Source organism: Streptopelia decaocto, assembly GCF_964273445.1.
Source record: "Streptopelia decaocto genome assembly, chromosome: 7".
Lineage (NCBI taxonomy): Eukaryota > Metazoa > Chordata > Aves > Columbiformes > Columbidae > Streptopelia > Streptopelia decaocto.
Window position 1 is genome coordinate 42,103,826 of NC_138661.1, and position 14,412 is coordinate 42,118,237.

General features: G+C 54.8%; 1 protein-coding gene across 4 annotated transcripts in view; it reads left to right on the forward strand.

Moving 5' to 3' along the window:
* Positions 1–14,412, forward strand: part of DGKZ (diacylglycerol kinase zeta) — a 45,388-nt gene that overhangs the window by 26,982 nt on the left and 3,994 nt on the right. For all 4 annotated transcript variants that reach the window (XM_082058181.1, XM_082058179.1, XM_082058180.1 and 1 more), the window contains 18 exons: positions 257–370; positions 745–885; positions 1,400–1,478; positions 1,770–1,825; positions 2,880–2,942; positions 3,177–3,250; positions 3,361–3,472; positions 3,777–3,976; positions 4,279–4,379; positions 4,504–4,583; positions 6,050–6,119; positions 10,018–10,058; positions 10,649–10,839; positions 11,290–11,321; positions 12,097–12,140; positions 12,523–12,643; positions 13,191–13,227; positions 13,519–13,618. In XM_082058181.1, coding sequence (XP_081914307.1) covers positions 257–370; positions 745–885; positions 1,400–1,478; positions 1,770–1,825; positions 2,880–2,942; positions 3,177–3,250; positions 3,361–3,472; positions 3,777–3,976; positions 4,279–4,379; positions 4,504–4,583; positions 6,050–6,119; positions 10,018–10,058; positions 10,649–10,839; positions 11,290–11,321; positions 12,097–12,140; positions 12,523–12,643; positions 13,191–13,227; positions 13,519–13,618 — 1,656 coding nt within the window. The remainder of the gene's footprint in view (positions 1–256; positions 371–744; positions 886–1,399; positions 1,479–1,769; positions 1,826–2,879; positions 2,943–3,176; positions 3,251–3,360; positions 3,473–3,776; positions 3,977–4,278; positions 4,380–4,503; positions 4,584–6,049; positions 6,120–10,017; positions 10,059–10,648; positions 10,840–11,289; positions 11,322–12,096; positions 12,141–12,522; positions 12,644–13,190; positions 13,228–13,518; positions 13,619–14,412) is intronic.

Here is a 14,412-nt window from a genome sequence, read left to right on the forward strand (position 1 = left end):
CCTCTTGCACTGCTCCAGGGAGTGCTTGTCTGTGGCCTCTCTGGATTTGTAGCCCTTTGGGGGGCCAGTGTCCTCACTGGGTTAGTGGTATCTCCTGCAGCGCCTGCTAGGAGCATTAAAGACTGAAGAGCCTTGGTAGTGGCCAAGGTGACCCCATCTCTGCCCTTCTGCCATCACTAGCGCTCTCAGTCATCTCCACCTGCCTGCCAGTCCGTGAAATAACCAGCTGTTTCTTTGTGCTCTTTTGCTTGAGCAGGTGGGCTGGATACTCTCCATTCTGGACGAGTTACGCCTCAACCCACCTCCTCCTGTGGCCATCCTACCTTTGGGGACAGGGAACGACTTGGCCAGGACGCTGAACTGGGGTGGGGTGAGTGATGGGCACAAGAGCCTGCCACTGTCAGAGTGGGGATTTGCATGTGGTGTGTGTTTTGACTTTCCCTGTATACAGACCAACAAATAACTGCCATTTGGATGTTACTGTTCTTCTGACTTTTGAATTATTCTGCATTAGATTATAATCTATTAGGACATTAACAAAAGCAATTCTTATTTCTAACTTTGGGAGATCCTCAGAAGGAAGATGTGTTGTTTTATACTTAAAGTCATGCTTTGTTGTGCATTCAAGTAAAATCAATCTTTTCCACATCTTTTTGTTCTGGGATGTCTTCCCAAAGCCCACTCTCTCTCGGGCATCTCTGCAGGAGGCAGGTAGGAGACTTACCAAGTCCTGCTCTTCACCAGGGTTACACAGATGAGCCTCTGTCCAAGATTCTGTCGCATGTGGAAGATGGGAACATTGTGCAGCTGGATCGCTGGAACCTCCATGTGGAGCCAAATCCTGATGCAAACCCTGAGGAAAAGGATGAGGTGGCCACAGACAAGGTGGGACACCTCCACTCTGTGTTCATTCCCTGCACTGAGGGTCTGCGTTCTTCTTCAACCACTGGCTCAGGCTGTCCCAGCACCTGGGGCTACAGCATTGGGTTGGTGTTTCCCTCTCCCTTCTTCACTTCCACTCCTCTTCTCTTGGCTGTAACCCACAGCACTCATGATGAGATGTGTAGAGATCAGAATTGAATGTCTAACAGAGGTTTTTAACCACAGCTTGCAACAGGTGTAAGCCCAGTCTCCTCTGAGACTGGTTCTTTAGGAGAAACATGGGTGATTGCAGATATCTGAGAGAGCAAGGTTTGTCCCCTTGGGCTACATCCCTTACCCCTAGGAGCCAGGGGCCAATCCGTCGTCTCAGGCTGGTGACCTCTGTATTTTCCTGGGGGGAAGGCAAGTGTACTTCCTCAGCCTCCTGAGAGTGTACATGGCTCTGCTATAGCCTGACCTCGTCTTTGCTGGGGCTATACACTGGCGTCCTCATCCTTATTCCTCCTTTCCATTTCAGCTCCCCTTGGATGTCTTTAATAACTACTTCAGCCTTGGCTTTGATGCGCGGGTGACACTGGAGTTCCATGAATCCAGAGGTACGTGGCAAGGCAGGGGCAGGGTCTGTGGTGAGAGAGTGCCCCAGAGGTGGGCCCATAAAACATTCCTCAGGAAAAGGAACAAGAGGATTGCCCCAGGGACAGGCCTGGAGGTAAAATGTGAGGAGCAAGTGGAGGCTGCAGAGTGGGAAGAGGAGTCCCTGTATGGGAAGGGAGCTGCGGGCTGCCTTCCGGCCAAGGCTGGCTGCAGAGCTGTGTCTGGGGAGACCTGGCAAGTGAAGTATTTCTGTGTGCAGGCCAATGACCTGGACTTTTTTCTCCTTTCCCTAGAGGCCAACCCGGAGAAGTTCAACAGCCGGTTTCGGAATAAAATGTTCTATGCTGGGGTGAGTGTGTGGAGGATATCTGTGCATGCTTTCATTAGCAGCCTTAGCGTCAGCTGGAGCATGGGTATGGCCACGGCTCCCGTCCGCATCCTCAGCTCACTCATCCAAGTTAACACGGGCCTCCACGTGAGGCCAAGCTGAGGCCCTCCCTGAAGCTGGAGAAAGGCTGCAGCCCTGGGAGCTGCAGTTCCTCTTTGGCTGTCCGTGCTGCTGGTGGTACAGCTTGCTCTCTGGCCTGTGGTGCAGTTGCTGTCTTGATCTCCTGCCACTATTGTTCTTGTTCTCTGGCTCACTGATGGTCACCTGCCTGGACCTCCCCAGAGCTGTCAGGAGGCAGGCTGTCCCCTCTGCAGAGGAATGGGAAGCCTTTCCACAGAGTCCCTGCACTACTTTGGTCTTTTCTTTTATACCTTGGGGCAGTTGCAGCTCCCTGGCTAATTATGCTGCCCTCCTGTATCTCACCTCTAGAGCTTTGTGCCTCAGTGTCATCTTTGTTCATCCATCTCCCCATCCTCAGTTTACCTTCTTACCCAGGTGACTGAGTGATGGGTATTTCAGCAGTACTGAAGGCCCAGTGCTGCTCTGCACCATCTCACATCTCTCCTGCTTATGGTTCCCATCCTCTCTGTACAGTTAAACCTAAAGGGCACTCTATGATCTGTGTAAGAGAGGCCTTGCTGTCCTGGTGTCACTAGATGGGGTCACATCAGCTCTGTTTCGTGGTACTTCATTACAGCTTGAGACTGAATTTGTCTCTTGTGACTTGAGTCTCTCCCTGGAGGTGACCCACCTTCCCTAAATCTGGGACTGGGCTGGTAAGGGAGTACTGGGAGGTGTTACTGAAGGTCTGAGGTGCCTCAAGGTTTTTGGTAGGCAAAATGATCAGAGGAACGGATCGGGTTGTTTTGGTAGGGGGAGAGAAGAGGGCTTTTGCCAGTGGACAAGGAAGGGATTTGCTCCTCTCAACAACTGAGGTCTGAAAGTCAGTGTCAGGCTTCCTGGCTGCTCATTTTGGTGCACATCTGGATGCTAACAGTGTCTCTTGTCTTGGCAGACGGCCTTCTCTGACTTCCTCGCTGGGAGCTCCAAGGACTTGGCGAAGCATGTCAAGTTGGTTGTGAGTGTGCAGGGATGCTGTGGGCCGGGGATGGGGGTGGGCTGTGGAGGGGCAAGGAGCACACTGAGTGTCTCTGCGTTGGGGAGAGGATGTCTTTCCTGGGAGCATCAGCTTCCCCTGCCTTGGAAGACAGGCACTGTAGGGAGGAAAGAGGGGAGCCCATTTCCTCCCAAGTGGGTAGGGTGGGCCAGGCCCCCTCATTCAGCAGCGTGAACACCCCTGTGCTGTCTCCAGTGTGATGGGACAGACCTGACCTCCAAGATCCAGGACTTGAAGCCCCAGTGCCTGGTCTTCCTGAACATCCCCAGGTGAGCAGCACTAGAACCTGCCCTCATGTGCTGGGTTCCTCACCCCATGCCACAGATCCCTACCTGGGTTTGGGGTGCCTGTCCTTGCAGTGCTCACCATCTCTTCACAGGTACTGTGCAGGCACCATGCCCTGGGGCAACCCCGGGGAGCACCATGACTTTGAGCCACAGCGTCACGATGACGGCTGCATTGAAGTTATTGGTTTCACCATGACGTCCCTGGTGAGTCAATGCTGTTGCTGGTTGCAGCCAGCAACCAGAGGAGTGACTGGTCCCATTCACTGGGTGTCAGCCAGCCTCCCAGCTCCACAGCTTCCCTCCGGAGGAGCTGTGGTGCTGGCCTGTGTGACAGTGTTTGCTCTCTGAGGTTTAGGCAAAGTGCTGTCATGCCCTGGTCTCTGTGGATCCCTTCCCACAGTGACCAGGCCTGAGACCCTCAGAACTTGGTTTACTCGCAACATCTGGCTGACAGTGAGTCAGCCACTCCTCAGTCCATGCTCTGCTCTTACTCTGGACCCTTTCACAGGCTGCCTTGCAGGTCGGTGGCCATGGGGAGCGGCTGTGCCAGTGCCGGCAGGTGGTTCTCACCACAGCCAAGGCCATCCCTATGCAGGTAGATGGAGAGCCCTGCAAGCTGGCGGCTTCCAGCATCCACATCTCCCTGCGCAACCAAGCCAACATGGTGCAGAAGACCAAGCGGCGCAACTCCATGCCTCTGCTCAATGAGTAGGTTCCTCAGATCAATCTGCCACCTCCTCTTCAAAGCAGAAGGGATGGAGGGAAAGGGATGGGACTGATCCATCACTCCCAGAGGCATTTCGATCCTCTCTCAAGGAGGGCCTGGGAAGGGATCAGGTAACAGATATATGGCCAGACCCTGATCCTGGAGGAGCGGCTGGTGCCAAGCTCCCCACCCCAGTCTGTGTACAAGACTCTGCTATAGGCTGTTTTGGAGGGGTGAGTGGGATAAGGAGAAAGTGGGCTGTAATTTTCTGATACCTTCCCCTTTCCATCCCCCCTGCATACAGCCAGCAGCCAGTGCCCGAGCGGCTACGGATCCGGGTGAGCCGAATCAGCATGCATGACTATGAGGTGCTGCACTATGACAAGGAGAAGCTCAAGGAAGCCTGTGAGTGACTATGGGGTGGGAGACACAGCCCCCGAGTCTGGCAGTGCCCTCAGCTAAGCTGTGCTAGGTGTTGGGGATGGGACACAGGCTGCTCCCTGAGTCATGTCTGTGCCCTGTTGTGCAGCTGTGCCACTGGGGATCATCGTGGTTCCAGGAGACAGTGACCTGGAGTTGTGCCGGACCCAAATTGAGAGGCTGCAGGAGGTGAGGCTTTGTGTGGGAAGTGGTCATGGCTGGATGCCAAGGATGGAGGGGCTCAGGGAGGGGATTTCTGAGCCTCCTTGACCTGCACACACCTACATACGCACTCCCGCTTCTTGTAGCAGGTCCCAGTTTGCCTTCACCATGTTCTGGAGGCAGGATCCCAAGCTGCATGGCCTGTTGCTGCCTACTCTTTGGCAACTTCTTTCTCAGTGCTGCTCTTCTGACCTTGTTCTCCAGGCAGAGTGTCGGGGGCCCAGAAAAATAAGGGGGCAGTGGAAGAACCCAGCACACATCCTATGGGACCTGTCACCACCCGGGTGTTTGGGGAGGCCTTTCCTCTGTCCCTTTGTTTGCTGTGCTGTGTTCCTTCAGCCCTCTGCAGGTTCTGTGTTACCTGGCACAGCTCTTCCTGACTCCAGGTGTCTAGATTAGGCTTGTTCCCCCTCCAGGTCTTTTCATTTGCAAGTACTAAACTTTGTGCTCCTGCCAGCGTGCTAGTGCGTGTCCATGACCCAGACATGGGCTGTGTAACCCTTGCTCCTGATGAGCAGTGCCTTCTCAGCCCACAGCCTGCCTCCTGGTGCCGCACTGCTTAGTCTGATTTTCTCACAGAAGATTGCAGGGACCTTGCTCAGTCCCCAGTTAACTGGCTCTTGTGCCTGAGGGAATCCCATCCAGAGTGTGTGTAGTGTCCTGAAGGGCTGAGTTGCAGAGCAGCTTGCCCAGGTGGGCACGCTGGCTTCTGCTGCTTGCTCTGCCTGCTCTGCTGCCTGTCCCCTGCTCGCCTTGTTCCCAGGCACTGGTGGGGACATGCAGACAGACTAGTAGCTCCAGGGCTTAGAGGGTAATGCTTTCCTATGGTGTCAGCCTGGTAGACTGATGCTTCTGCAACCTCCTTCACCTCTAAAGCTGTGCATCAAGGCTGGTGTTCCACGGTCACCTTGTGGTTTACCCCTTTTTTCTCCATGGGGAAACACTGTGCTCTGGCTTCAGAGCAGGGCAGAGACCAGGGACCTTGGCCAGGCAGTGTGTAAAGCCAGCTGTGGCAGCACATTAAGCAAACCCCAATGGGACAAGAGGGGCTGGGGGGCCATTCAGACAAAGGCTGTAATGGCACACCTTGCCTTTCTGCAGGATTTCCCTCCACAGCCCTCTGCTTTAGAGCGCCTGCTCCTTCAGGTGTGTATGGCCTCGCTCTGTCCCCTGGGCCCACCTGTCATGTCCACTGTGCTGGTCTTGTGGGCTCATCCTGTGGCACCTCTTTCCAGCGAGCTGGTATGTGTCGCCTGCAGTCTGTCCTGTGCTGGTTCCCATCTCTGTGTGCTGTGCCTCTGTTCAAGTTCCCCTTGCCATCCAGACAGCTGTGGTCTTCCATGTCTGCAGGGACCTTTCAAAGCAAGAGAGATGTTCTGGGGAGAGATGGGAAGGACAAGAGACATGACTTTATCCTCTATTTTTTAATGCAGGAGGGAGATGGAGCCAAACCAAAGACACTGTCATCCCAGAAGCTGTCACCCAAGTGGTGCTTCCTTGACTGTGAGTATCATCTTCCCCTGGGAGTGCTGACTGTCTGAATTTGGGGGAGTGAGGGGACAGACCTTCAGTGACAAGCCTCTAAGAGCCACATGGGAATTGGGACTCATGGATACTGGGGTCTTGGCAACCAAGTGCAGCAGTTTTTCACCCCAGGCTGTGTCTCTGGCTGCTGACCACAAGTGGAGTAAGGGGTATCTGCTGGTCTTCTGTCCCCAGAGCTGAAGGCAGCTTGGTAGCACATGTCCTGTCACTGCAGGATTGCTGGGGTTGCTCTCCTGTATCATGCAGGCAGGGGGCCCCCCTGTTCCAGCATGCTGGGAGCCAGGCTCACCATAAGCATCCCAGTGCTATGGGAGAGGGTCCCTGCTGGGCTCCAGTTGCTTCTCTGCTGCCTGAAAGTAACTTTCTCCTCTCCCTTTGCCTTCACTGGCCGAGAGGCTCCAGAGCTCCCCCCTCTATACCTGGAAGTTGGCTGAGAGACCCAAAGGAGCAGGGCTTATTTGGAGAGCTTTAAACTAGATTTGAAGGGGGATGGGGTTGTAGCTGGGCTTGCACCAGTGGGGCAGCACTCTAGAATTGATGAAGACCAGGCGGCCTCCCATCCCCCTAGGGTGAAATCGGTGTGCTCAGCTTGTTCCCTGAAACGCCTGTACACCAGTGCACACGGCATGGGGAATAAGCAGGAGGAGTTAGAAACCTGTGTTCGGTCAGGAGATTATGATCTGGTGGCAATTACAGAGACATGGTGGGACAGCCCACATGACTGGAATGTGGTCATGGATGGCTATGTCCTCCTCAGGAAAGCCAAGACAACCAGGCGTGGTGGTGGAGTTGCTCTTTACATGAGAGAGCAACTACAATGTATTGAGTACTGTCCAGGCGCGGATGAGGAGCTATTTGAGAGTCTATGGGTGAGAATTAAGGGGCAGGCTGGCAGGGGTGATACTGTTGTGAGTGTCTATTATAGGCCACCAGATCAGGGTGAGGAAGTTGATGAAGCCTTCTACAGTCAGCTGAGAGCAGCCTCACAATTATGGTTGTTGTGGGGGATTTTAACTGCCCTGATGTTTGTTGGAAGGACTGCTCAGCCAGCCAGCCACAGTGCAGGAGGTTCCTCCAGTGCACTGATGATAACTTCCTGATGCAAATGGTGGAGGAGCTGACTAGGAGAGGAGCACTGCTGGACCTCATCCTCACTAACAAGGAGGGTCTGGTTGAAGCAGTAAAGGTCGAGGGCTGCCTTGGTTGTAGCAACCATGAAGTGGTCAAGTTCAGGATCTTGTGTGGCAGGAACAGAATACCAAGCAGAATCGCAACCCTGGACTTCAGTAGGGCAAACTTTGGTCTTTTCAAACAATTGCTAGGGGAAATCCCATGGGCAAGGCTGCCTGAAGGTAAAGGGGCCCAAGACAGTTGGTTAGCCTTCAGGGACTGCTTCTACCAGGCTCAAGATCAAATCATCCCGACATGTAGGAAGTCAAGGAAGGGAGCCAGGAGACCTGTGTGGTTAAACAGGGAACTGCTGTGCAAGCTCAAGTGGAAAAGGAGAGTTTACAGATCATAGAAGGAGGGGCTGGCCACTTGGGAAGAATATAAGGCTGTTGTCAGAGGGTGTAGGGAGGCAACTAGGAAAGCTAAGGCCTCCTTAGAATTAAACCTGGCAAAAGGGGTCAAAGACAACAGAAAGAGCTTCTTCAAATACATGGCAGATAAAACTAACACCAGAGGCAATGTAGGCCCACTGATGAACGAGGTGGGTGCCCTGGGGACAGAAGATACAGAGAATGCAGAGTTACTGAATGCCGCCTTTGTCTCTGTCTACTCTGCCGGAGGCTGTCCTGAGGAGCCCCGTACCCCTGAGGCCCCAGAGGAAGGCAGGACAATGGAGGAGTCTGCCCTAGTTGATGAGGACTGGGTTAGGGAGCAATTAAGCAACCTGGACATCCATAAATCCATGGGTCCGGATGGGATGCACCCGCAGGTGCTGAGGGAGCTGGCTGAGGTCATTGCTGGACCACTTTCCATCATCTTTGCCAAGTCTTGGGAAACGGGAGTGGTGCCTGAGGACTGGAGGAAAGCAAATGTCATTCCCGTCTTCAAAAAGGGCAAGAAGGAGGACCTGGGTAACTATAGACTGGTCAGACTCACCTCCATTCCTGGAAAGGTGATGGAACAACTTGTCCTTGGTGCCATCTCAAGGCGTATCAAGGATAGGGGAAGTTGTGGTTGACCAACCTCATAGCCTTTTATGGGGACATAATGAGGTGGATAGATGATGGCAGAGCAGTGGATGTTCTACCTTGATTTCAGTAAAGCATTTGACACAGTCTCCCACAGCATCCTTACAGCTAAACTGAGAGAGTGTGGTCTGGATGATCGGGTAGTGAGGTGGACTGTGAACTGACTGAAGGAAATAAACCAGAGAGACATTCAAAACCCGCCGGGACACATTCCTGTGTAACCTCATCTAGGTGTTCCTGCTCCGGCAGGGGGATTGAACTAGATGATCTTTCGAGGTCCCTTCCAGTCCCTAACATTCTGTGGTTCTGTGAAATGCCTGCTGGTGGCACTTCGTCTCCCTGCCTCCCCAGAAGCAGGGCATAGGGCACAGCTGTGGGTTGCAGAGTGGGGCCTGGGAAACCTTGTGCTGGGCAGAGAGAATGCAGCTTCTCCCTTTGGGGTCCCAGCCCTGCGTGTGGGGCTGCTGGCACTGCTGCTCCCAGATGTGACTACCAGGGCTGCCACACCAGGACCACTTTCTCTCATCCTGCTGGTCTCCCAGCAGCAGGTTCTGGGCTCAGGAAAATGTGTCAGGAAAGAGGCCAGAGCCTCATTGAAGACAGTGTAGGTTCATTCAAGCAGCTGAATTACAGGCCTTCAGCAGCAGCTCACTGTCTGTAAATCTCCAGCCAGGACAGTATACATGAGGTTCTTTCACTCTGCTCTGTCCCCACTGTGTTTGTGGAGAGAATTCCCCAGGTCCCCAGGGGTCCGTCCCACCGCAGCAACCTCGCCTGGGCATGCACCAGCAGCCTGCTGAGACATGGAGGAAGTGCCATCTTATGTGTGGGGACCCAGTTGTCCTGGCACTGTGCTCTTGCTTGTCCTGCTCTCCCCTGGTGAGCTGCATGGGTCTGGCTCCAGCACAGCCACCTGCTCCATTGGTGTTGAAGGAGTTCCTCTCCTGATGTGGGATCTACCTAAGGAAGAAGGATGAGCAGAGGGATGCACTCATACAGGGTGCTGCCAGCAACAGGCTGGAGGCTGGTTTGAAGCTGTCCTGTTGTTCTAGGAGACAGGGACTTGGACCTACAACTGGTGGTGATGTGCTCCATTGTACCTGGCAGTCACAATCTCTGACATCACCTTGTGGTGGTCTGTGGCACATTATTCAGTTAAGTCAGTTGGAGGCTCAGCTCCCTCTTCTCACAGCCCCACTACGTGCTCCCATTTCTTGGAACTCTGCAACAAGATGCACCATGTTAAATTGGAGTAGTTCCTCACCTGGTGCAACTGAATGCTGCACAGTCCTGAGTTCATCTGCTCGGGCTAATGCTGGAGTACCTGGAAGCCCCCAGAAGGGCCAGAGCATCAGCTAGGTGTGTTCTTGCCTTCCCTATGGCTCCCTGCCAGGAGTCATTGAGAAACAGATAGCAAGCAAATGCAGAGGGGCATGTTGGTCTGTCAGCCCAAGGGCTGCTGCTTGGGTAAAGAGAACAGCAGGGTCCCAAAGGGAAGCTGGGCTGCTCCTGGTGAGGGGGTGCTGTTTGCTTTGCTGTGACCTCCATGCAGGCCACAAAGCGGCTGGTTAGTTTGCTAGCACTTGGTGGCAGAGAGGGGCTGTCTCCCTCATACCATGCCAAGAATCATTCTGTCTCACTCTGTCCCTGTCTTACAGCAACCACGGCTGATCGATTCTACAGGATAGACCGTGCGCAGGTGAGTGCAGCCTCGTCCTCCGCCATTGTCCCCCTCAACATCTACTGGGAAGGAACTTGGGTGTCCTGCGTTCACATGGACCAACAGGCAGGCTCAGACTTGGGGACACCCATGTCTCACATCAGTGCCCTGCCCTGGGGCATCAGCGGAGGGGTGGCATGGTGGGCCTGGCTGAGGACCAGCCCCTGCACCTCCAGATTCCTGTGGAAAAGGGAGGTGTAGTGTAGGTGGGAGCACAGAGACTTGGATCAGAAGCTGCCTGCAGGACCCTGCAGTGGAGGGGTTAAGGAATAGCAACATAGCAAGTCTGGCCAGGGCACCCAGCAACTGAGATTGTCTTACGCAGCAATAAATACTTTCCCTAGTGATCTCGGTAGGGGGACATGGAGATGAGATGGAGATGTACGGCTCAGCTGCTAAGTTGGGAGGAGACACAGAGGCTTCCCGGGCACAGGTCCTAGGACTCTCTGAGCCACCATAATTCTGCTGAGTGAGTGGGTAGGCTACAAGGCCTGGGATGTGAGGGGATGGGAGATGGAGCTGTACAGAAGCAGGTCTTGCTTCTGAGGAGGCTGACTTGTGCCTTTCAGGAGCACCTCAACTATGTGACAGAAATATCTCAGGATGAGCTCTATGTGCTGGACCCAGAGCTGGTGATCACCCAGACCGTGGGCACCTCTCCTGCTATGCCTGACCTTGTTGATTCGTCTGCCACACCCACAGGACACCTATTTGCATTCCCCTCCTCTTCCTCTACTTCACCTTCCTCTCCTGCCCCAAGGTGAGTCTGGAATGGGGGTGCTACACCTCAGGAAAGATGGGCAGTGAGCCAGGGTTGGCTTCATAGCATTGATCCCTGGGCCAGATTACAGGGAGGCTCCCTGGAAGCAAGTGGGAATTCAGTGCAGAGTTAGAACAAGGGGTGAGACGACGTCTTGTTCTCCCTGCTCCGCAGCCAGTGCCGCTGGAGGTGGTGGGGCAACACCAGGTGGCTCAGCTATGGGGTCAAGCAGTAGAAATGGAGTGGAGATAGGGTAGAACCCACATTGGGGAAGAAGCAGGTGGTGTGGCCAAAGACCAACGACATCCCTTGGCCTGCCTCTTCTCCTACCTACTGGAGATGTGCCATGGGCAGTCTTGTCCACAGCTGTCCCTCCAGCTGCAACATGCCCTTTTGGATGATCTGCCAGGAGAGGCAGAGCTAGTTATGCCTTTTCTTCTTCTCTTCCAGCGCTGAGTCTGCACACTGCCTCTCGCACAAAGGTGAGTCCTGTCCCACCGCCTGTCGCACCTCCTCTCGGGCTGCACTGGTTTGGGTCCCTGGCACGTTTTTTTTGGCCTGTCCTTTCCCTGGCATGGAAATAGGAGCTCTGCTGTCCATGTGCTAGGCAAGAACACAGAGCCCAGCAGGCAAGTGAGCCCACAGCTGGGAAGGAGAGACCTGACAGTGATTTGTGGAGCAGCCCAGCCAGGCGCCTTCCCGACTGACCGTGTAGGAACTGGCATGGCCGGGGGGTTAATCCCCCACCTGCAGAGCCAGTGCTGTGGGCTAGGCTGAGGGCCTGTCTCTGCCAGGCAATGGTGGGAGCCTGAGAGGTGGGAGCACAAGGTCAGGGGTCTCGCTGAGCTGAGCAAATGGAAAGAGTTCACTGGAGCTTGAGTGGAACCCAGTGCCTGGAAGTGTGAGTGAGTCATGGGTGAGAGATGTCTTGGCCACTGGCTGATGCCCAGATCTACTCCTTGCTTCCATTACAAGTCATCCTGCTCAGGGGCAGAGATGGCTGCCCCTGCACATGCACCTCCTTGGGGCTGAGATCTGGCTGTGCCCCCAGCTACGTGGGGTCTCCTTCTTTCCCCTGGCTTGTCCCGTACATGCCTGAAGGTGAGTCATGTAAAGCCAGACTAACCAAAGGGTTAGCACCTGGAGGAGCTCCAGCTGACTGCTGAGCTGCCAGTGCCCAATCCTTGGCTCCAGGGTTAAATAAAAGACATTGCAGCTAGGCTTTTCTGACCCCAAACCCATTTTCCTTCTTTGCAGATGACCTTCTGATAGAAGCTGCCAAGAGCGGCAACTTCTGCAAGGTGGGTGCTCCTGCTGCCTGCTGTGATGTGCAGCCAGGGCTGTCTCTGGGTGCTGGCCCCACAGCCCGCTCGGCTGGCGTGTCCCCTGGGCTATGGGAAGCCCTGCTGGTTGCACATCACGATTGCCCTGGAGCAGCTCCTGTTGAGGGCCTTCCTCCAGGAGCAGTGGCTGGAAAACAGACAGGCTCCTGGCAAGAAGCCCTATTCCTCCCCTGGGAGACATGGAGGGAAGGGACTTGGGGGTGTGGCTGAGCTGGATAAAGCTCCCCACAAGGCCCCAAATATCCACACAAGCAGCTGGGCACCCTGGGACAGGATGCTGAGGCTTGGGGCTTGGAGCTGTGAAAAGCAACTCATCCTGAGCAATCTGGCAATTCTGTAGTTCCAAGAGCTGCACCGGGCTGGAAGAGACCTGATGGTGCGAGACTCCTCAGGCCAGACCGTCCTCCACCATGCTGTCAAATCAGGGAGCAAGGACATCGTCAAATACATCATTGAAAATGGTGAGCTGAGGCCAGAGGGCCACCCTTAGCAAAGGAGCCCGGCAGCTGAAAAAGGCCAACCCTGTGCTCAGAGGGTGTGTTCCTGGGCTTAGATCCCTTCCCTCTGCATTTGCTACTAATACATACTCCTTCTGGTGTATGGGCTTTCCCTGGAATCTGTTTGCCAGCATTGGGGTGTCCCTATGGCTGTTACATGGTGTGGTCCCATCCTTGCAGGGACCAGCATATCTCTGGGAAACATTTCTCAGTGTCCTGCTTCTGCCTTCAGGCCAGCTGACCTATTGTTTCTGGCAGCTCCCACTGAAGGACAGGCTGCTTTATTTTCATTTAGATATTTCTCTGTAATGAGTCCACAACAATTCTTCTCTGGTCTCAGCTGGGCTCAGATGCTGTTGCTGGCCTGAGTGCTTTGGAGCCAGGACCTTTGTAGGCAGCATGGAAAGAAACAGCAGCCGCTATGGAAAGATGCAGAGTGTGACTGGGGAGTAGGTGGGTCTGTCTCTGCCTTGCAGCTGGGTCTCACTTGCCCTGCACTTTCTCTCCACAGCCCCTTCAGAAATCCTCGATGCCACCGAGGAGGAGAAGTAAGTTGCTGACTGACTTGCATTACCTATTGGCCAGACCCTCTGTGAGATGACCAGTTGTCTGGGCACTTACCAGCTGGCCTCGTTCTAATTACCAGCCACGGTTCGCAGTCCACGCTGGACTGACCGTCCCCAAGCAGCATGCCCTCCTCTGCCAGGGCTGTCTGAACAAACATGCGACCCACCGCAAGCTCCTGCTGCAACTGAATTGCTGTCCCTTGCTGCCACCCGCATGTGCTGCTTGTCCCTATTCGGGGGGACGTCTCACATTTCCCGCTTTCTCCTCCCCAGCGGCGAAACCAGCTTGCACCAGGCTGCAGCCTTACGCCAGCGCACTATCTGCCACTACATCGTGGAGGCCGGGGCTTCGCTCATGAAGACAGACCTGCAGGTGATGGTGGGGAGCCTGGCAGCGGGGCTTTCAGGGCAACCAGTGTGCTGGCAGGAGGGGGGCAGCAGGACAGCAGAGCAAGAGTGCTTTGGCTGAGGTCTTTGCCGGCTGGAGAGGAGCTGACATGAAGCACCCGCTCACCCAATAGAACCCAGCTGCCAAGGGGTTAAATGCCTCTCCTCCCTGCACTTCTCTCACTGTTGTTTTATTAAATTAGAAGCAAGGGGCTGGAATGTCTCATCCCCGTCTCCTTCTTCCCACCCTTTGGGGTCAGAGCAAGGACAGTCTCCCTGCGAGCTCCCTCCCAGCTGCAGGGCTCCCCCCGCTCTCCCCCGCAGACGGCCGTGATGGAGGCACTGGGAGCTCCTCTCAGCTGGTGAAGCCAGCCCATGGGGAGTGGGAGCGGGCAGTGGCAGCCCTTTTCTTCGCATGCTGAATTAATTGAGATATGCCTTGCTGCCAGGGACTTGTGCCAGCCCTGGCAGAGGAGTCACAGGAAGGGAGCTTAAGGCCGTGCTTCAGTGCAGAAGGTTCCCGGGGCTGGTGGGTGGCAGAGGGGACACGGTCACACCATCTGGTGGAGGGTCATAGCAATGGGCTGTAACAGAGAAGATGTAGTAACAAGCCAAGAAGGTGCAATCTCTGAGTCTGAAAGAGGGGGTGGGAGCCCAGATGGGTGGTGCAAGCTTGCTGGGGCCAGTGGAGCTTGGGGGCCACCTTAGACAACACAAAGTCCCCTAACCAGCTACCAGGGAGGTGCTGTACAGGTGATCTCCAAAAACCATCACTCCTCC